The sequence below is a fragment of the Vipera berus genome (assembly GCF_964194415.1).
Source record: "Vipera berus genome assembly, chromosome: 3".
In the NCBI taxonomy this organism is placed as follows: Eukaryota; Metazoa; Chordata; class Lepidosauria; order Squamata; family Viperidae; genus Vipera; species Vipera berus.
In genome coordinates this window covers 148,800,263-148,823,073 of record NC_138204.1, presented here as the reverse complement: position 1 = coordinate 148,823,073, position 22,811 = coordinate 148,800,263, and the positions used below count along the sequence as shown (strand labels likewise).

Below are 22,811 nucleotides of genomic sequence, written 5' to 3'. Positions count from 1 at the left end.
CTAAATGCTGCAATGTAATTGACAGAACCACTTTTAGACAGCATTCCTGTATTTCAGATTTGGCATAGATTTAGTGAATCTTTCTTATAATCCGTGGTTTTCAAAGTGGGGCCCAAGGGGACTGTATGACTCTTGACACATTCCTTGTCAACTGTCCGCTTCTTTTAGTAAAAGGAAAAAAAAGAGAAGTTAACATCAGGGCTCTTCAAACTTGGCCCTTTCATGACTTGTGGAGTTCAACTCCCAGAATTGAGAATTCCTCACCTAGCTGAGGAATTCGGGAGTTGAAGTCCACAAGTCATAAAAGGGCCAAGTTTGAAGGCCCCTGGTTAACAATTTGGAAAGCAGAGCAGCAGATTTAGATGTAAAACTGCCACTCCACAAAGGTTTGGGGCTCTGCCAGAAGTTGTTGGGGTCCCCTATTATAAAAACATATATTGCTTTTAGAGGAATAGGATCTTATTTTTTGTGTAGGTCGGCAGTTTGGCGGGTTGAATCCCGAGTGCCGCGTAGCAGAGTGAGCACCTGTTACTCATCCCAGCTTCTGCCAACCTAGCAGTTCGAAAACACGTAAAAATGCAAGTAGAAAAATAGGGACCACTACGGTGGGAAGGTAACAGCGTTCCGTGCGCCTTTGGCGTCTAGTCATGCCCGCCACATGACCACGGAGACGTCCTCGGACAAGCGCTGGCTCTTCGGCTTTGAAACAGAGATGAGCACCGGCCCCTAGAGTCGGAAACGACTAGCACACATGTGCGGGGGAACCTTTACCTTTAAATAAATATTTTCATTTTGAAGTCAGCTTTTAAAGTGCACAATTCAGGTCATGGTAGTTTTAAAGAATCATTTACTTTTTAATTTTTGGCCAGACTGCTATCTGAACATGGCATTTACGGTAAAGTGATAATTATAATTCTAGAAGCATATCTTAACACTTTTCAGGAACATATGACTAAGCTGTATGGTACCAATTATAATCACTTCGGTGTCTTAATAATTATAATTATTTTGGCTCTGTATTTCTGTTACACAGAAGTCATACCTAAAGATTTCTTAAATAAGAAACTATTATTAATTAAAAGGATGTATTGGATGGCTAAATTTATATGAGACTTGTATGACTTGGTTCAAAACGTATCCACTGCATATCTTACAGTTCTACACATTTATCGATTTGGGATGTAACTCACAGCAATATAGTACTTCTGGTGTATCATCGACCTGTTCAGCTAGACAATTCTGTCTGTGGAAGAGCAAAGGAAATTATTTTCCATTTCCAACCCCTCCCCCTCCCCCTATGCTGATGTGTTCAGCATGACTGGATACTGGCATGCGGTACTGAAAGACAAATTTGGCTTCTGGGCACTTTAATGTAATGTACCACAAAAGCACAATCCATGAAGGGTAATAGTAGATGGAGTGGTGCTATGAAGACAAATGTCTCTACTGGTGAATATATATTTTGCAGAGAGTTCAAGGGAAGTCAACACATAGTTGAATTTTTTTTACTCCTGAATAAGGCGTATGATTTAACTGGTGTCCCATTGATAGTATTTTCATAGCACCTGGAATACATACCCCTTTTATCCTTTCCTGTTTATTACTGTAGTTGTTTCTGATTTATAAGCTACATTACATCAGACTTATATCCTGGAAAGGTTTTTGTCCAATTGTTCAGTCAAACAAGAGAGAAAAGATTGGGTTGTGCTATTTTTCAGAGCTGTTTTGTTTAAGTCTCCTAATTAATTTGCAGCAAAAGCAAGGATTTAGAGAATAATTAAAGAAAACTGGAAAAAATTAAAGTAATTGTCATTGCCATTGTTTTTGTTTAAAATTCTTCAAGAATAGAATATTCAATAGCATACGTAGTCCTCCTTGAAATAAAAAAAGTTGTGTTGAACCTAAGAGAAAAGAAGAGATGCAAGGTGAGATAATGACAGGTCTCATTGCTTCTGTTCACATTAATTTACAAAGATCAGTCGTATAAATATGCAGATATGCCTGTGTTACCCGGACATAGAATTACTCCCTTTTGAAAATAAAATGTGATGCTTCTAGTGCAGAGTATATACCATTCCTTATGTACCCTTTTGTCAAGATGTATGCAGTTAATGAAATAGACACAAGTAAAGCGTGCTATTACCTTAATTACCATTCTCAGTATTAATTTGGAAGTGTATACTTAGCTTAACCTATATCCTTTGGATTGGTTTGCAGTCTAAAGAGATTTTATATTCAGGTAGCCCTAAGGTTACAACAGTAATTGGGACTGGAATTTCCCTTGCTAAGTGATGCATTTGTAAAATGTGATTTTCACCCAACCATATCGATTAGCAGCAGACAATCCCAGCAGCGTGCAGTTTGGAGAGGATGGGCGCAGCGTTCTCATGTGCTTTTGGGAGGTCTCGGAAGCAGCAACGACAAGGAAGTGTGCAGTTTGGAGAAGCACACACACACAATTTGGAGAGGGGCATGTTTGGCCTTGGGGAGGGAAGGCCTGGTATGGCCAGCAACTGCCTCACCTAGGGCCATGCTGGGTGCACCCTTGTCAGCAGCAAAGACAGTTGTGGCACTGGTGTGGTTGGCGGTAGTGTGGGGCTTGAGGCAGCATTCTTGGCAGTAGTGACGGTATCAGCGGTGCTGAGGCTGAAATAGAGGCCATGGGGTGGTGGCAGCCAACTGAAGGCCTCAGGCCTCTATTTCATCCCCACCACTGCTTGTGCCACTGCTTCCAAGGAATGCAGCTGTGCAGGCGGCCAAAAGGGCAGAGATGAGGGAGACTGGTGGTGAGTGAATTGAAGTGCCAAGCATTTGAATTTTGATCAGTTGACTGCTGGGGCCCTGCAGTGACTGTAACTTTGAGGACCGCATGTAAGTACTGTTCGTTCTGCACTGTCATGACTTCAAATAGTCACTGTATGAATGGTTGTTAAGTGAGGATTATCTGTATGCTGCTCTCTATTGCTCTGTACTTTGCATTGTTCGGGGCTTTTTTTTTTGTATATCTGTGCATCCATATTCATCAAAACACAATATTTGGCTAAAAAAGATTTTTCATTCTTTACAATGGCAATCACATTCAAGTCCTAAATGTCAAACAGTACTGAATTGCGTTTATGTATGATAGCAGATGTTATATTGAATGAAAAGTATAGTACTTTATATAAATAAGTGGTATAAGTGACCTTTTTCATAATGTAGTGCAGAAAGTGGAGGTTTAGACATTTATCCTAAGTCAGTGATGGCGAACCTTTTAGAGACCGAGTGCCCAAACTGCAACCCAAAACCCACTTACGTATTGTCGGGTGCCGGGTGGGCGTGGCCCATTGGGTGGGCGTTGCCCATTAGGTAGGCATGGTAACGGTTGACTAGGTGGGACTAAAAAGTTCAATCAATCGATTCCAACTTTGTGAGATCTGTTTTTTCCCCCCGCAAGAAGTTGAAATTGATTGATTGATTGATTCTTTTTTTTTTTTGCACACGGCAGCGGAGGCCTAAAGCGAAAAGTTTTATAAAACCTACCTTGAAGGCCTAGGACTGGGATGATGGCACGCATGCCCACAGAGAGGGCTCTGTGTGCCACCTGTGGCACGCGTGCCATGGGTTCTCTACCACCATCCTAAGTCTAAATTAAACTGAATTGGTCTTGAGTTACCATGAAGATTTGGGCTTTGAAGTTTGTGTTTCACAAAGCCATGCATTCAGCAAATGGCTTTGGGCAAGCTGCTGTGGGATTGGGTTTAAAGTGCCTCAATTCAAAAAAGTATCATTTCAATTCCTTCATGGGCTTAGTTTTCCTTCTGTTGAAATATTTCCAGTTGAAATATCAGACAACCAAATCTTTGCCCATTTAAAAAAATGGTATTAATTACATTTCATATTGAACATGAATGCGGGCCCAAAGGAAGTGAAATAAATTAGTTGAAGACATATTTCTTGCAGATATGTTCCTTGTTTCGGGAATAACTTGTTTACATCGCCTTGTTCTAAACAGGACTTAATATTTCTCCTTGCCTCCTAAGATATAGATGTAGATATCCAAAATTGTGTTGGTGACCCTCTGTAGGTTGTGGCCATGAGTTTTGATTCTCCAAAAGCAAAGTATTTGCTTCTCAGCAGTAATTTACTACTGTACATGTAATATTTGCTGTGCTTTGAATAATTATTTGCATAGCAAGCAATGTTTTTAATAAGGTAATGTGCACACAGAGAGAATGATTGTTTGCTTTGCATTAGTAGAGGGAGGCATTTCATGTGCTTTCTGAGATGGAGACAGAAGAGAAAGCAATTAGCTGAAGTTGATGTTGTCAAGAGTCAGCTGAATTATCATGTCCAGATGTCTCTGCATTGCTGGTTCTTGCTCCACAGAGTATTTTTGGAGAATGTAGAAAGAACAACAACAGCCTTCAATGACAACCAGAATCAATAGGATGAAGTAGTATTTGGGTTGGGAATAAATATTCGATTGATTCCATGTGGGATTAAAAGGTTAGTTTTGCTGTTCGGTATGCCTGCCACAAATCTTTTTGATGCAGATTATACTGGTGAGATATAATCTTCTACCATAGCCACAGGATTCTCTAGGGAATAATTGAAAATTTTCACATACATACACTGTATCTTCCTAAAATTAATATCATGCATGCATGCTTTCGAATTATCTGTTTTATCTTGGCGATTTCTCATCTTTTATTATAATGAGCTTTCACTGGGGACTTTAACATTTTGCATGGAGAACATCTCTGAATGAGAGACTCTTACAACTCTACAGTTAAAAGGATGCTGCAGAGCTGAAAAGTGCATTTGCTTAAGGCTGTAGAGAGTCATGGCCAGTTGGAATGGACTTCAATAAACAAAGTCTATGAGATTGTTTACAGTTCAATTGCTTTAATTGTTTTAATTTGTTTACATCACTTTCATGCACACTTCCTCCGAGTGTAGCTCTGGTTGTTTGTTTCTGTTTGGTATGACATTTGCATTGGCTTTCATTTTTTTTTTCTCCATAGTACAAACCGTACATTGATGTTTATTGTTCCTATTATGCCAAACCTGACAGTATACATAGATTAACAATTGTCATGCAAACAGCAGAGGGATCTAAAGCAAAATCTGGTATTCTGACATTCCACGGTGCTGATTATCTACAACACTGCTGCTGTCATGGAGATAGCTGATAGATAGAACAATACAGAACACTGCAACCCTCCTCTAATGATGGATGTAGCTAGGTCTTGTTAAGGCCTTTTTTTTTAGCCTAATGTGGCATGAACCTAGGAAAATTATTATAACGTATGCATCTAAGTACAATTTTCAACAACAAAAAAATAATTGGAGCAAATGTAAATCTGCCTTTTGTCAAAATTGGGTGAGGCCAGGTAGTAGCAGTGTTCAAATTAGACCGAATCTTAAGGTTCCAGCAAGCAGTCTAGCTCGTTCAAGGGTTTGGAGGGAAAGGAAGCTACATGGACATGCACCAATACATAGCTGTTGAGGTAAAGCTGTCACCAAAGTTGTTCCAGCAATAAACTTTGTCTTCTGAGACAAATTCTAATAAAACAGGATATATGTGCCTCAGGGATGAACTGTGGAGTCCTTGGTGTTCTCTAAGTTTGGTTGTTTTTGTGCAGACATTCCATTACCTAGCTAGATAACATTCTCAATGCATTGTTCATCAACACTGAAGTTACTACCTAGCCAGGTATTGAAATGTATGAAAGCAACCAAGCTAGGAGAATACCGAGGAGTCCACAGATTTAAATGTCCATCAGCAACCCCCAATCCAAGTGCAGCTACAGTTAAGTAGCCTTGATTTGTTGAAATTTGATTCTGCAAAGTTTTCATCCAAAGCCACTGCAAGACTTTCACCTGACTAACACCTGGTGGTTTACCTATTGCAGGGGTTCTCAACCTTTTCTTCACCACGGACGCCCTTTAAATACCTTTTGTGGACCATGGAAGTCCAAACTTAACTCAGGATTTAAATCATAACATTTCTTCAAGCCTTTGCGGAACCCTTGTGATGACATCACAGGCCCCTATTTCCACTGATGTTCCCAAGGGCTGATGGGATCTTGTCCTAGATCAGAGTTTTCTATATCAGAACAGGGAGCATTATGGCCTATAAATTGTATTTCAATAGGATACTAGGTACTAGAACTTGGCTCCATGGTTTCTGGTTGCCAAATACCTGGCTTGATCATATACTACTTGATTATATATCAACCCTGATGATGGTTACCTGTCTCTTCAGCCATTGTAAGTAATAAACATCCTCCATATAAATTGGAAAAATCAAGTATAGAAAACTTGCTTGTGAATAAAGATCTCTCACATTTCTAGTGTCATGTACCCACAGCCTGGTCAAGACAGCTTGCCCATGTCATGCATATAATTCTGATTTTGTTAAAGCTGCCGAGGTGCTTCAGTGGGATTACACATTGCTTTACTGATATTCTTTATGATCAGTTGGCTTATTTGAGCTGTTAGCCCAGTTCTACATGTGTGTGAATGCTCGTTCAGTTTTAGAAAAAGAAAGATAAAAATAAGGCAACCTAATTCTAATGTTTATAACATCAGTGCTACTATTTTTAAAAAATAATACACACTAGTCATTTGGCAAATAATTACTTCATTGTGGGAACATAATCATGGCTGCAAAGAATCTTTATAAGGTGGGTGGGTGGGTGGATGGATGGATATTGGTCTGTTACTTTCATCAGTATGTAACATCATCAGTGATCAAGACATACCTTGCAATTGCTTTTAAATAAAGATCAAGATCTAATTGCCTGATTTTTCCCCAAACACCCCCAAATGTTATTCAAATGTATTGGGCAAACGTGTTCATTGATTACTTGCAACATAAGTCTAATTTTTATTCGCTATAAGGATATTGGTGGAGCAGTGGTGGAGCCTTGGTGGAGCAGTGGGCTAATGCCTCCTTAAGTAACACCAGCTGCCTGCAATTATTGCAGGTTCGCATCCCACCAGGCTCAAGGTTGACTCAGCCTTCCATCCTTCCGAGGTAGGTAAAATGAGGACCCAGATTGTTGGGGGCAATAAGGGTGTTACCCCCCGTTGATAGGGCTCGCAATTTGGGCGTCCTCCTGGATTCACGGCTCAATTTTGAAGATCACATAGGAGCCGTGACCAGGGGGGCTTTTGCACAGGTTCGCCTGGTGCGCCAGTTGCGTCCCTATCTGGACCGAGACGCCCTACGCACAGTCACTCATGCGCTTGTGACCTCCCGTTTGGACTACTGTAACGCTCTCTACATGGGGCTGCCCTTGAAGACCACTCGGAGGCTTCAACTGGTGCAGAATGCGGCCGCGCGAGTTGTAATGGGGGTTTCCCGATACTCCCATGTAACACCTCTACTCCGCGAGCTGCATTGGCTTCCGGTTGCCCTCCGGGTGAAATTCAAGGTGCTGGTTATCACCTATAAAGCCCTACATGGCCTGGGTCCGGGTTATTTGAGGGAACACCTGCTGCCGGCATCAAACGCCCTTCGCCCAGTGCGCTCCCACAGGGAGGGTCTGCTCAGGGTTCCGCCGGTGAGAGATTGCCGGCGGGTGACACCCAGGGATAGGGCCTTCTCAGTGGGAGCGCCTGCCCTCTGGAACCAGCTGCCAGTAGAGCTGAGGACTGCTCCCGACCTCCGATCATTCCGCCGGGGCCTGAAGACCTGGCTCTTTGAGCTCTCGGGCCCAGGCTGAGGGGAAAATTTTAACTGGGGTTTTAATGTACAGGGTGAATTTAATGCTTTTTAAATTGGTTTTAACTTTTGTATGTTTTGATTTTTAATTCCCTGTAAACCGCCCTGAGTCCTCAGGGAAAGGGCGGTATACAAATGCAAATATTAAATTAAATTAAATTAAATAAGCTGACTTTGTAATAATGCCGCTTGGGGGGGGGAAAGCCCTAATAAGCAGGCATATACATAGAATGAAGGCTATTTGATTTGTGCTTAGATTGTAAGCCGCCCTGAGTCTTCGGAGAAGGGCGGGATATAAATGGGATTAAAATAAAAAATAAAAATATTGATTGTTATTTATCACTAGATTACAGTCTGATGGTCTTCCATATACAACAAGGCTGAGAAGATTCACGTGAGGCAGCAAATTACGTAGCCTGCTTTCTAGATAGCATTTTTCCTATGTCAAGCACTCTGATTCAGGAAGCAGCTGACAGCCACAAGATGTGGAGTGCTGATTTTCCAGTAGTTCAGAAAGACCAGAATATCAGTTATCCCTTCAAAATCCAGCATGAGGGTATTTGTTATCTCTTGAAAAGGATTCAGATTCACTTTTAATTTTGATTCCAATTGAAATGCTAATACCACACGCAGGGTACAATACTACAGTTATTTTCTGAGCAGAATTTGTTTAGCAGTTGTAAAAATGTCTCACTCTGAGACATCAGTGACCCAGCCACTTCTAAGGGAGATTGAGTGGAGGGAGGCTGAAGCAAGTCCAAAGAATACTCCAACAAAAGCTAAATTAACAAAGATATGTTTGTGATAAAATATTTTATTACTTACATTCTACTAATACAAGTAAAAGGTTAACTGCATACTTCCTTATAAGCAGGACTGTATTGTACTGTACTGCACTGCACTGTGTTACCATACCATGATTGGGCTTCAAAAAACTGGAGACCACTGGATGACAGTATTAAGAATATGTCTTCCTTCTGTAGAATAACCAATACTTGGGTAGGATACCACAAGGAAAGGAACTGATATGAAAGAAGATAGCATTGGTAAAAAAAACCCTCTTAACTTTGGTGTTAAGATGTATTTTAGTCTTTCCCATATAAAGCTTGAAGAAATTACATTTCTTCTGACTAAATAATATTTTTTTTATAAAATACAAAAAAACCAAAAAAACCACTAGCCTTGCTTGCTCTATATTTCTGTGAATTGTCTGTATCATCATCCCACCTGTTGTGGTAGAAATCAGCCACTAATGGAGAATTTTCTTCTCAGGCAAATAAATATCAGCTTCAGAGGTAAGATTGTTTTCTGAACTTCAGCTAGGGGGAAAAAAACATAAATTTACTTTCTCCACCTGCTCTTTTCACAGTAGTTTCTTCAAGTTGATTCTGTTTGCGTTTTCAAACCTTTGTGTGTTTAGATACAAAGACACATTTTAAACATGTATGAAATTCGATCCTTAGTATGAAGCTTCCATTCATGCCAGTAACCAAATGTTGCAATAGGAAGTGCCTCAGAAGTTCCAGCTATTCTGTTCCAAACCTGCTTTTATTTTATGGGTCAACTCAACCCCGTCCCAGTTGTATGTTAGCAACTCCTTGCTTTTGAGCATGCTCTGCTCTTAATGGGCTCTTCCTCATCCCCAGTCATGAGATTATAATAAAGATTATGTCGTATTCAGACATCTTGGTGTCTTCCAAGTCTGCTGGTATTTCCCTCTTGGACATAGACATTTTTGCTACATAAGCAACGGCATTCTTCCCATCAAAAATGGGAGAATACAAATATCACAATTCCGTTGAGTCCATTCTTTGAGATCTGCAGACTGCCCATGCAGCTACTTTAAGAGTGATAGCTAAACTTCCTAAATATATGCATGATTACACAGTGCAACAAAGCATGAGATGAGTGTCTGCTGTGACTCAGCTTGAGTAGTCATTTGTTAATCGAATGGGTGGTGCAGTTCAACCCCCTTGAAATGCTGAAAAATGTTTCTCACAAAGCCAAGAGGCTGGAGAGCAACATTCTATGCTTGCAAATTGAGGCATTTATCTGTAATGGCATGTGGTTTTTGCTTATTCTTCTAGGCTCTTTCAGTTTTCTCCTCAACTCTGTCACTGTTTAAAGTGGCAGCGTCGTATGATGCCAGATGTGTCTTCCTTAAATTTGGGAAATCAGTGGATTTTAAGAAAAATGGATGAGATCCAGCTGAATTTCTGAAGTTCCCTTTTAGAGACTGTCAGGATGTTGAATTTAATAGATGGAAGAGTAAAGTGTACAATAGGCCAGAACACACAATTGTAGCTATTTGGTTGGAGAGTGCTGGCTCCTGCATGAGGCAAGCTACACTATGATTGGTTGCTGTAAGTATAAAGGGGGAGTTTCCCTTTCCCCCCTCCTTTTTCTTTTGTGTGTTCTGTATACTATTTCATTCACCTCATGATATTCCTGTGTTTCTGACTATCTTATGTTCTCCCTTTTCTGGATGAGGACAATGACTGCTACTGCTGCACAATTCCATGACAGAAACCTAGTAGCAGGGGCTGGCAGCAGCCCCGCAGCAACTTGCTTCAATGGTGATAGGGAATTTGAGAGGTGGAACTGAACCCAGTTGGAAGGTCTGAAGAGGAAGAGGGCTACTCTAGGACTTCATGTGGGTTTCAGTTGAGAAACCACATTACACTCTTATTATTCACAAACCTTTAGATTTAGTTCTGTTGTTCCTGTTCACCCAACTACAGTGGCTGTCATTACCTAGTATCAGACAGTGAAATCAACTTATTAGGCTAGGGATGCACAAGTGAGGCTTAAGGGCTAATATGGGTACATAACATGTAACCCAGTGGTGGCGAACCTATGGCACGCGTGCCAAAGGTGGCACTCAGAGAGCCCTCTCTGTTGGCACACGCGCCACTGCCACCAGCAGCAGGTCCATCAGGTCACCACCACTGCCTGGAGCAGGAGCCCCACCGAGCACAAAGGAGCCAAAGCGGCCAACTTGCAAGCAGAGGTGGTAGAGCAGAGGTCACCAACCATTATCGATTGATGGACTGGAAGAAAAGGGAGGGGGAAGCATTTTACATGCATGCATGTGCGCATGGGACTGCGAGCATGCACACGCTGCAAATGGGGTGAGTTTAATGCCTGCGTGATACTCACTAGCCCTATCCCGTTCTTCCATGGTGCAGCGTCTTGTATTTGCATCCTGCAGGGCTGCAGCGGCCGTTTTTGCCCCTTGCAGCACAGTGGCCCATTTTTGTGCCCCCGGTTTTACATGCCAGAGGCGGCACACAGAGGTGCCTCCCTGCCACCCCTGAGGGCACTACAATGCTGATGCGGCCCTGGCACTTTGCGCTAAATAAGTGGGTTTTGGGTTGCGGTTTGGGCACTCGGTCTCTAAAAGGTTCGCCATCACTATAACCTTTCAGATGTTGCTGAATTGCAACTTTCATCCTTTGTTATTGTCCACACTGATTGAGACTGTTCAGAGTTGTAATTCAGCAATATATACATGATCAGAAATAGTGCAGCTGTGCCAAAGGTTTTGGATGCTGCTCCCAAATCTTCTCCAAATATGCTGATCACCAAATTGTAAGTTTTAAAAGGATAGAAGGGGAAAATTAAGTATCTGGGAAGTAATCACCTCTTAATTTTAGTTAAATGTTGATTTAATTAAGTTAAATCAAATGTGTTTAACCTGACCCCATTCATTTTTTGGATAACAATCCTTAGCATGCCACTAAAAAGTCCTGAGTTAGTTGGAAGTCTCTACTTTAATGCATAAATACAGCTTGCAAATTATAATTTTTATCTTCAGGTATCAAGTGATCCATTAGCATCATGTATGAATTTAGCCACTGTCAGGGAACAAACTATTATAATGATAAATCTATGGAAGTATAATAATCCATTTGTATAATAAGTAATTCACAATGGGCAAATAAAGAATTAAAAAAAAACCTTGAACTATTTTCCTTGAGATAACTCACTACAGGCAAGAATCCCAAAATCTTCAATAGTATTTTTAGTTTATAATCTAGTATAAGCAGATATAATTTTAGGTGGAAAATGGAAGGAATTCTGTTAAGCTCAGACTTCCTTTATAAATGATGCAGCTGAGTATGAGACATTATATGTTAATATAAAATTTAAAGAGAATTTAAATATAAAATGAAGAGTTGCAAGCATCAATATAGGATAACGTCTGTTTGCAGAAGAATTTCCCTTCTTCAGACTAAATTTGTAGCTTTTGCCAACTGAGACCCTTCGAATTCGTCTTAATTGTAAGTGAAGCAAAAAAAGGGAAGGCTTGTCTTGCTCGCCCGAAATCGTTTTTAAAATTATTTTTTTCTTTCTAGCTTTCCTTGATTTCTACAATTGTACTTTGCACCATAGCATATCTTAAACTCACCTATATTTTTCTTTTCTTTAATATCTAACAGGGATTGGGAAGAATGTCATTTGTGATAGAACAGCCACTCCACTGGATGCCTTTCGGATGATGACAGCTGCCCACTATTATCCCAAGCTTATGAGCATCATGGGCAACGTTCTCCGTTTCCTGCCTGCCTTTGTGAAGATGAAGCAGCTGATCCAAGAGGGCTATGTGGGGGAACTGCTTGTGTGTGAGGTACAGGTTCACAGTGGGAGCCTGCTGGGGAAGAAATATAACTGGAGCTGCGATGATCTGATGGGAGGTGGAGGATTGCATTCTGTTGGTACCTACATCATTGATCTCCTGACTTTCCTCACCAGTCAGAAAGCAGTGAAAGTTCATGGACTTCTTAAGACCTTTGTGAAACAGACAGACCACATTAAAGGAATACGGCAGATTACGAGTGACGACTTCTGCACATTTCAGATGGTCTTAGAAGGTGGGGTATGCTGCACTGTTACCCTTAATTTCAACATGCCGGGAGAATTCAAACAAGATATTGTTGTGATTGGATCCAGCGGGCGGCTAATTGCAGTCGGCACGGATTTGTATGGACAAAGCAATAACTCCCCACAGAAAGAGCTCCTCTTGAAGGATTCTGCCCCAGTCAGCAATGCCTTGTTACCTGAGAAGGCCTTCAGTGACATCCCATCTCCGTACCTCCGGGGTACCATAAAGATGGTACAAGCAGTTAGGGAGGCCTTTGAAGATCAAGATGACCGACGAACCTGGGACGGCCGGCCACTCACAATGGCTGCAACTTTTGATGATTGTCTCTATGCTTTGTGTGTGGTGGACACCATTAAGAGATCCAATCAGCTAGGTGAATGGCAGAACATTGTGATTATGACTGAAGAACCAGAACTGAGTCCTGCTTACTTGATTAGTGAGGCCATGCGGCGGAGTAGGATGTCTCTGTACTGCTAGATTTTTGTCTTTTGTCTTGGGGTGGGGGTGGGGGGGGAAAGGAAGTGAATCGATTCCGATTTTTCCTGACAGAAATATAACTACACATCTCAGGCCTGGATAAGGGAAAAAGTTTAAGGAAACAATATTTGTTGCTAAAGCCACATTGCCTAGTTGGTGCTGAAATAGTAGATGCATTTGAAATGTCCGTAGCACATAGTAGTTGCAGATCCTTATGAAGGAATAATGTGCGTTAGCTTTTTACCAAATAATAGGAAGGTAAATTATAATCAGTTTGCAAGCTGTTGGAATATGGCCGATTGAATTGTGTTTATTGTTTTTTTAAAAAAGATTCAGGAAGGTCCATAATAATAAAATAAAACAGGCCATAAAGATGCTTGAATCAAAAGCCTATGTAGATTGCACAGACTTACCCACAGCTTTTAAGAGCTCCAATGATAAAAGCATGCTACTCTGTTCTTGGTTAAATAACCCATTGCATTAGTGAAATGATACAATAAGAACATTTGGCATGAATATCTTATCTGATGACAAAAAAAACCTGGCAGGTTGGTTTCCATAACTAATATAAATAATATTTTTGAATTATTTTTCCTTTTCTATGGAATATAACTTGAACAGGTAGGTTCCCCCCCTCCTCCCCCAATTCATATTGCTCCAAATTCATAGTATGTTCCACTTCAGGTTCCAGACTCACGGGCTCAGTAAGTGTTGATTCAAAGCAGAAAAATCTATATAAAAATAAAAAGGTTAAGGTTCCCCCGCACATGTGTGCTAGTCGCTTCCAACTCTAGGGGCCGGTGCTCATCTCCGTTTCAAAGCCGAAGAGCCAGCGCTTGTCCAATGATGTCTCCGTGGTCATGTCTCCGTGGTCATGACTAGACACCAAAGGCGCACAGAACACTGTTACCTTCCCACCGTAGTGGTCCCTATTTTTCTAATTGCATTTTTACGTGTTTTCGAACTGCTAGGTTGGCAGAAGGTGGGACGAGTAACAGGCATTCACTCTGTTACGCGGCACTCGAGATTCGACCCGCCAAACTGCCGACCTTCTGATTGACAGGCTCAGCATCCTAACCCACCGAGCCACTGCGTCCCTTTTATATAAAAATAGGATTGAGCAAAAAGTAGTTTTTAGGATAGCTATCATAATGTGTGATGAGCTTTGATTCTGGTAAATTCCAGGGTGATATTTTTTGTTTTGTTTACAGACCAAGCATAACTCCTATGATACTTTAAAATGTTTACTTTAGCACAAATTTTCATGGACTGGGCCTTCTTTTGTTAAGAGGCATGAAGTTGTCTGACAAAGTGGATTTAGTTGCAAAATGGTATACTGTAATACGTTATTTAGTTTTCAAGCAATTACACAATTTATAGTTGTTCCTCATTTAAAAACATATGTTTAAGTCTCGAACCAGGGGAACAGAGGGAGGTAATCAGCAAAACATAACTGTGAGCCAAACCTCATGTGTGTTAGGCAAAACCTGCACAGAGCAAAACATGATGCCTCCCCAGTAAGGCAAACCCCAGCTTAGAGAAAAAAACGATTTAACTAAAGGTGAGGTGAGATGTGGCGTGACTGATCATTTTTGTACATTTGAGTTGGACAGTTTGTCCTTGTTGTGGAAGCATTATCTGTGATGATAATTGGTGTGCCTCGTTTTATTGCAATATTGTGTGAGTGTCCAATCCATATCATAATGACAACAGGTGAGCCTTTTGTCATGTTGCTTCCAAACACACCATTCTCTGGGATCTTCATGATGAAAACTCACATCTCAATGAACAATTAATGTTTCTTTTCTTTCACTTTTAAAAATTCAAATAAATATTGGAGGTATCACTTGGGACTGTAGGTTTCATATTACTTTACCCCTAGAACTAAAATTATCCTGCAGAAATTGATGCATATTTCCTTGTAGCTAAAGTTGCCAGAGCTCACTAGACTAAAAAAGCCATTTGATGCATAACTACCTACAGCCCTAAATCAAATGCAAAACTCAGGAATTGTCTTTAATGGGTGAACTGAGCCCATGACAGTCCCAAATAGTAGGTTTGATCTGATAATCTTCCCCCTCCTTGCTTATTGGCACTCCTGTATTTTTTTCTTTCTCTCTCTCCCCTAAGTAGTAGAGTATATAGGTTACCGTAATTGATTTCCTGAAGAGAGATTTTGAAATTATGATAACCACCATAGGTGTGATTTTGGTTACATTTCTTTATAGTAATTTGTTTTTCAAAATAGCAGTGCCAAGTCTCATCCTAGAGAAGAGTCATTTTGTCTTTTGATGGTTTCTACAAAGTTGTGAAGAGAAAAAAAGTGCTTTCTTCCATATATATCTTGTTTATGCTCAGCTCTGGGTTGCCAGTTGCAAACACTCCTGGATAAATTTAATCAGTAATCCTCTTAAAAAAGCCACAGCTTGTTTGCAATATCACCATCCCCATAAATATTTACTATTACGAATCCTGAAAGTTGCATTGGCTTATAATGGCAATATACACTTCTGGTGGGAAATGCACCAAATTTTGGGGTGGGGGTTGTTGAAGGCCCACAGGACATTATTTATAAACTGATGGTATTGCCAGTGAAGATGGGACCGATTCCTTTTTTTACTATGTATTGGAGAAGGGAAAGGTTAGGAGGGTTTAAATATCTATTTTAGTGGGGTATTCCATTAAAAGGACAAATTGCACTGATGAAAATAATTTTCCTGGCAACAGTGTGGCAACTGAATCTGGCCACAAGCCACAGATTTGTCACTCTTGCTTTATATTTTAATTTGCATTTTTCTGACAAGTGATCTTCACTGGTAGTTAATAAATTGCCCAAAGTCAGGAACTAATGATTTATGAAAAACTGGATTATACTTGGTTGGTAGGGCTTAATTTAGCACCTTGCATGTATAACTCAGAGAACTGCATTAATGTCAGGAACTGGATTTCATATAAAGTCAGATGAAAAGTAGTAGAAACAGGGGAATCCTGTTTTGTCATGGAACTCCTATGTACTTGAGCTTGCCTTATCTAGCTTAATGTTGGGGGGGGGGACATTTAAAGGAGTATCAGTTACTGGGACATTAGCATCATGAGTGATCTCTGCTGTCTGCTAAGGTGTTTCATTTGTGTCTATACATGGACTTACAGAGCATCTTTTAATAAAAGATCTCTACAAGGGTCGGTAATATAATCCTAACCCTTACTTTTCCTTCGCTCCTAGATCTAAAACGTTTGACTACAATTGAAATATCAGGTGGGTGGGTAGGTATATGTTTGCACTAAAAGAAAATTAGAATGTAATGGCATCATTTTCTTTAAATTATCATCACTATCCCTCCATCCCTGTTCAAAGATTTACACACAGTATCAAATAATGGATAGAAAAATAACTTTAAAAGAGCAAAATGCATGAAGCATTGGAGAAGTGTCATTGTTATTGGTTGATATTTGATACTCCATTTACGTGATAATAGACAATGTCATGTTCTCCAGTATCATGTTCTTGAGATAACATTGAAACTACAGTGCCCCATTATCCCAGTTAATGTTGGCTCTGCAATTTTGCAGTTCTGGATCTACTGTAATACAGCTGGAGCACACCAGATGGCTGCTATAGACCATTAAAAGTTCATCGCTTTTGCTGCAGTTGGTCTCCATCTGAACAATCCTGGTTTACAGTTTTACATATCAATTTTAAAAAATAAAAGGATAGAAGCCTACTGGGAACATTTTGTTATTTCATTTTATCCTAGGAGATTTAGTCAGTTTTTGTTTGCTGTCATTCTGCTCTCCTTCTCTACAAGAGCGCTGAAGATGACAAAGACAGACAGAGAGGTACTTAGCCCTATAAATCTTCTTAAAATAGCATTTCCATGATTGATTTTAATGCTTTATTTGATCTGGTTCTAGAATGACATCTTGCTCTTTATTTTTAACTGTAAACATTAAAATGTACATATATTGCTTTATTTAATATATATATACATATATATTTATTGTGTTTTACAAGCATATATATTATATAGAGCGTGAGATTATATATATATGTATATATATATATATATATATATATATATATATATATATATATATATATATATATATATATATATATATATATATATATATATATATATATATATATATATATATATATATATATATATATATATATATATATATATATATATATATAATCAGTTGCATGGGCATTTTGTGTGTAGCAAATATTTTAAAAAGTTATTTATCAAACAAGAAAAATGTGATCGAAAACAGAGTCTATATTTTATACCTCGATAGGTTAGAAAGCAAAAAGAAAGCGGGGTTATCATAAAAAAGAAAAGAGCAGATGTGGAGAATGTCCCCGGCTTTTGACAACCTGGCTGCTTTTTAATAGAAAGCAGCCTTTGATGTTTCTCAGCTACAATAAAATCCATACAACTTCTGTACAATGTTTATGCGTTAGTCTTTCATTGTTTGGGGAATGTAGTTAGATATAACCAGTCCTTGGCATATATGTGCAGCTTTAAACAAGGCTTCCTGCTGTTCATACAAATTTGATAATTGGAATAAAAAGAACTGAAATGCTGAATAAAAACATAAAAGAGACTGTATTCCAGCTGCAAGTCATTCCTTTCAGTTGTGTGTTCTTCCATAGCCTAGTTTCCCCCCCCCCCGACTACTCTCCCATCGTAACAGATGTTTAATTTGATATACCTGAATGAAAAACTCCCAAGATTTCTACTATCCATTGTGTTTGTTCCTTTGAGGATATTATTACAGGTGGGGATGAGACAGCATATAGGGTGGAGGTACAAAAACTATCCATATGGTGTAGTAACAACAACTTGCACCTAAACATCAGCAAGACGAAAGAGATGGTGTTAGACTTCCGGAGAAAAAAGGAGGAACCTGCCCCACTTTACATCGGGGAGGACTGTGTAGAGAGAGTTTCCTACTTTAAATTTCTGGGAGTCTACCTCTGTGAAGATCTTACCTGGAAAGTTAACACAACCCAGGTGGCTAGAAAGGCCCAACAGAGGCTTCACTTTCTTAGGGTCTTGCGGAAGAACAGGGTAGAACAACGGCTAATGACCCTCTTTTACCGGTCTACTATAGAGAGCGTCCTCTCGTATGGTATTGTGGTTTGGTATGCTGGTCTGACAGCCGCGGACAGGTAAGTATTACAGAGGGTAGTGAGCACAGCACAAGACATTGTGGGCTGTTCCCTGACACCACTGGATGACATCGCCAGGGCTCGTTGCCTTGGAAGAGTGAGGAAGATTCTCAGGGATGACTCACACCCTGGACGGTATCTCTTTACTCTCCTACCATCCGGTAGGAGATATGGGAACATAGCCAGCCGTACCAACAGGCTGAAAAATAGCTTTTATCCGTGGGCTGTTAGGCTTTTAAATGGGACATAATCTTATGCAGAATTGACTTGGGAGGCCGGTGTGTGGTGTAGTTGGTTCACATGGTGTGGTAGGATGGAGGGTTTGTTGTCACTGTGTGTTGGGGGGAGAGAGCACGGGGGGGGGGGAGGCTCAGCTAATCTCAGTGTACACATGTTGTACTTTGACAATAAAGGTTTATTATTATAAGACTCCAGGGAACGCAGTGGGAAGAAGAGAAGCAATGTAACTGATTCTGTTCCGCTTCCCTGGGGCCAGCCTGAATAACTATTTTGAAATATAAACCACTTTCTTAAGTGTTTCTGTCAAATAATTTTTATCTGCTTTTACTCAGCAGAATTGCTAAGAAGCCAAATATTTTTGCCATAATTGGCACAAACCAAATCCAATGTAATATAATACAGTAAAAATACTATACACCAACACATACCCTGTGTGTATTCTAAGCTTATTAATAAGTGCTGTTCTTTCTTTCTTGTTTCCTGTGTCATTATGGTGCTAAGTAGTGTGTTTGCTGTCAAACCTTGGTAGTTATCCTATTCCAGGATGCACCTGAGAGAAATCATTTCAGGGGCTAGGGTGCAAACCAAGGGTGGTCTATCCCTTCTATGACTCCTTCCCAAGGAAAAGCTATAAAAAGTAAATGGGTTCATTTTTACTAATCTTAAAGGTAAAGGTAAAGGTTCCCCCGCACATGCGTGCTAGTCGTTTCCGACTCTAGGGGCCGGTGCTCATCTCCGTTTCATAGCCGAAGAGCCAGCGCTTGTCCGAGGATGTCTCCGTGGTCATGTGGCCGGCATGACTAGACGCCAAAGGCGCACGGAACGCTGTTACCTTCCCACCGTAGCGGTCCCTATTTTTCTACTTGCATTTTTACGTGCTTTCGAACTGCTAGGTGGGCAGAAGCTGGGACGAGTAACAGGCGCTCACTCTGCTACGCGGCACTCGGGATTCGACCCGCCAAACTGCCGACCTTCCGATCGACAAGCTCAGCGTCCTAACCCACTGAGCCACCGCGTCCCTTACTAATCTTAAACATGGCCAAATTGTAAGTAGGTGGGTGGTCTCGCTATGCTTTGAAAAAATATTTATACACGGAGCTTTCCTTTGCAAATTTGAGTTTGGGTCTAGCCTAATCTCCATTGATACTTCATATTTTAGTCCAGGCTTTAAGAGAGAAAATTGGCTTCCAACTGATGAGTGTTAAAAGACTTCACTACAGTTCAATGCAGGGACAGTCCTCGACTTACAACAGTTCATTTAGTAACTGTTCGAAGTTAGAGCAGCACGACCGTTGCAGCATCCCCCATGGTCACGCGATCAAAATTCAGACACTTGACAACTGACTCATATTTATGATGGCTACAGTGTTCTGGGGTCTTGTGATCCCCTTTTGCAACCTTCTGACAAGCAAAGTCAGTGGGGGAATCAGGTTCAGTTGACAACTGTGTTAGTAAACAACTGCAGTGATTCACTTAACAAGTGTGGAAAGAAAATGGGTCAGCAACAGAAATTTTGAGCTCAGTTGTGGCTGTAAGTCAAGCATTACCTGTATAACATTCTTGACTTGGTCTTCCAGTGCCTTGTTGCTACTTGCTCATTATGCTGTCCACTACCTGCTTGCTGCCACAGAGGTGTGTTGCAATGAAGCAAGCACCAGCTTGTCCTGTGAAGACACAGCAGGATGTGAAGTGCCTTGGCGGGCTGCCTCTCTGATCGTCAGGAACATTTCCCAAGAACACATGAATGCAGCGTACTGAGAAAGGACAACCTAAGTTTGGGTTTCCTTTTTCCTGCGATATCCCAGAATGGATGTTTGTATCTGATGTCTGCCTACGTTAATTCAAAGCCTGCATTTATATCTGAAGTAAGAGCTCATTAAGTTTCAATGGAGCCCTAGGGAAAAATGTCATAAAAACAAGTGCTGGAAATACAGTTGGGCTGTTATAGTATTGATTAACGCAGCAAGTAAATGTTACAATGCAAAAAGCTTTTAAAAATAAGTACAGCAAATGGGAGAGCACTTTATTTTTAACTAAGATGTTTTAGCAGTGGTTTGTAGGATTGCTCACAGGGTAAGAGAACTTTCAAAAAGTGCATTTATGTATCAGCTGCTATCAACAGATCAGACTGTTAATCAAGATTGGTGTATTTAGTTGATTTATATACCACTCCTAATGTCTGCTAAGAAGACAGTTGCCCATTAACTCAGTTTTTACTGTAGATTATGCTATTTATGTCCATGAAATGGTATAAATTTACAAATAAAGCACATTTGGATTTAATAGATATACCCTATTTCAAATTATCAGTTAAATCAAGGTTTAATTTTTCTTCTGCCTTCATTAATACCTATATTCAGCCAATGAAGGAGAAAATCTTGAATTTCAACTTGAATTGGCAACTGGCTCGCATTTATGATCGCACATTATGTTTGTAATGTTCTCCAGTCATGTAGTTGTTATTTCTGTCACTGTCAGCTGGTTTCTGGCAAAAAAAATACCAATTGGGGAAGCTTAATATCTATGGTGATTTGCGTAATCGTGGTAAAAATGATCATAGAATTGGGTCTGGATACATCATGATTTGCTTTACAACTGCAGTGACTTAAGACATAAATTCTGGTTCCAATTGTCCATAAATTGACAGCTACTAATACATGCTTCTAATACAAAATTAAAGATTTCATCAAACTGGAAATATGTCAATATAAAATGACTGCAATAAAGTCTAGAACAGTTAATGGAAGATAATGGCAACCAAGATTTGATGATCATTTCTTCTCTCCTCTTGAAAGCAGCTTTGACTTTTATTAACATCTCAGAAACATCAAGGTAGGGAGATATATAATTCAAGATAGCAATTAGGCTTATGCAATCACTCCCCCCTTTTTATATGCATCATAAACAATGGGATACCAAAATGGGCAAAGCTTTAATCACAGCCACATCTTGATTTTTTTTATCCTTGTAGATGCTTCTGATGAGAAGCTAGACTTCTAGGGCATCTGCTTCTTAAAACAAATTAATATGCATAAGCTGCAGAAACATGGTAGAACTAATAGCCATTGATTAACTGATTCATGTATTTACGCAACCCCCCCCTTGTAACCAAATCCTGAGTTAGAAAGTTCCATATAATTATTATATAAAATATGAAGAAATACTTTTGCCTGTTTTGTACCTCCCACTGTTCAGCTTTGTTTGATAACTACAGCCGCAAGAATGAAAGGACAAAAGCAGTAAGGGAATGATTTACTTCATGTTGGAAATGCTCCAACTTCAGAAGCAAAAGAGAAAGTTTTATATTTTGTTTTCCTTATGCCTTGCTTTCCCAACCCCCTTCCAATTAATAGGAGGGAACTGATTTATGCCAGTTGCTGAACAGGCAGGTGCAACACTTGGTTTAGAAAATATACCCTGACATTTGAAGGACTGAGGCATATCTACTAATTTTTCCCATTTCCATCATTGGAATTTGATGCTGGAAAAAAGCCAGGGTTATTTCTCCTGAATTCTCCTGCAGGCAGATCTTTGCCCATGTTTAAAGATAGATATGTCTGAACAAATTTATCTTCAGTATAAGCTTTTGTGTATGCAGCTATCTATAAAATACACAACCATCCTGTATCTCTGTGTTATCACAAATATGGACTAAAATATTAACAGTAACTTTGACAAGATGGAATTAAGTCTCTCTGGATTTAATCAGACATAGTGCTAAGTAGTCAAACGCTGTATTGTATTATCTTTAATTTGCCATCACATTCTCAGACTAAGATATTTAGAAAATCCTAATCTGGGCATTTTATTCTGTCAAGAACACAATGAGAATTAAGTTACACTGGGCAGCATTCTAAGCAAGGTCCAAACACTATATCTTAAATTCTGTATCCAAAGAGTGGACTTAACATTTGATTACTGGTAATCCTCAATTTATAACAGTTCATTTAGTGACTGTTCAACATTACAATGGCACTGAAAAAAGTGACCTATGACCGTTTTTCACATTTGACGACCATTGCAGTATGCCCATGGTCAAGTGATCAAAATTCAGACACTTGGCACTGGTTCATATTTATAATGATTGCTGTTTCCCAGGATCATGTGTGATCACCTCTTGAGACCTTCTGATAAGCAGTCAATAGGGAAGCCGGATTCACTTAACAACCATGTTAATAACTTAGCAACTGCAGTGATTTACTTAATAACTGTGTCGAGTCATAAAATGGGGCAAAATTCACTTAACAACTGTCTTGCTTAGCCACAGAAATGTTGGGCTCAATTATGGTAGCTAAGCCAAGGACTATCTATACTGT

General features: G+C 39.9%; 1 protein-coding gene and 1 long non-coding RNA gene across 3 annotated transcripts in view; one reads left to right on the top strand and one right to left on the bottom strand.

Annotated features, from left to right (window-relative positions):
- The window catches only part of GFOD1 (Gfo/Idh/MocA-like oxidoreductase domain containing 1), a gene marked incomplete at its 5' end in the record, with an annotated part of 43,682 nt that extends 29,596 nt beyond the window's left edge, over nt 1-14,086 (top strand). The window contains 2 exons of one of the 2 annotated variants that reach the window (XM_081324216.1): nt 9,809-10,077; nt 12,157-14,086. In XM_081324216.1, the coding sequence (XP_081180342.1) occupies nt 10,065-10,077; nt 12,157-13,076 (933 nt within the window). In that variant the 3' untranslated portion in view covers nt 13,077-14,086. Of the gene's footprint in view, nt 1-9,808; nt 10,078-12,156 lie in introns of those variants that run through there. The other variant, XM_081324215.1, reaches the window with a different exon arrangement.
- Nucleotides 6,034-17,831, bottom strand: LOC308665883. Its single transcript, XR_014025983.1, has 3 exons — nt 17,796-17,831; nt 8,942-9,033; nt 6,034-6,076 (listed from the first exon to the last, which is right to left on the bottom strand). It is a non-coding gene; the product is annotated as an uncharacterized lncRNA (long non-coding RNA).
- Nucleotides 17,832-22,811: the final 4,980 nt, after the last annotated feature.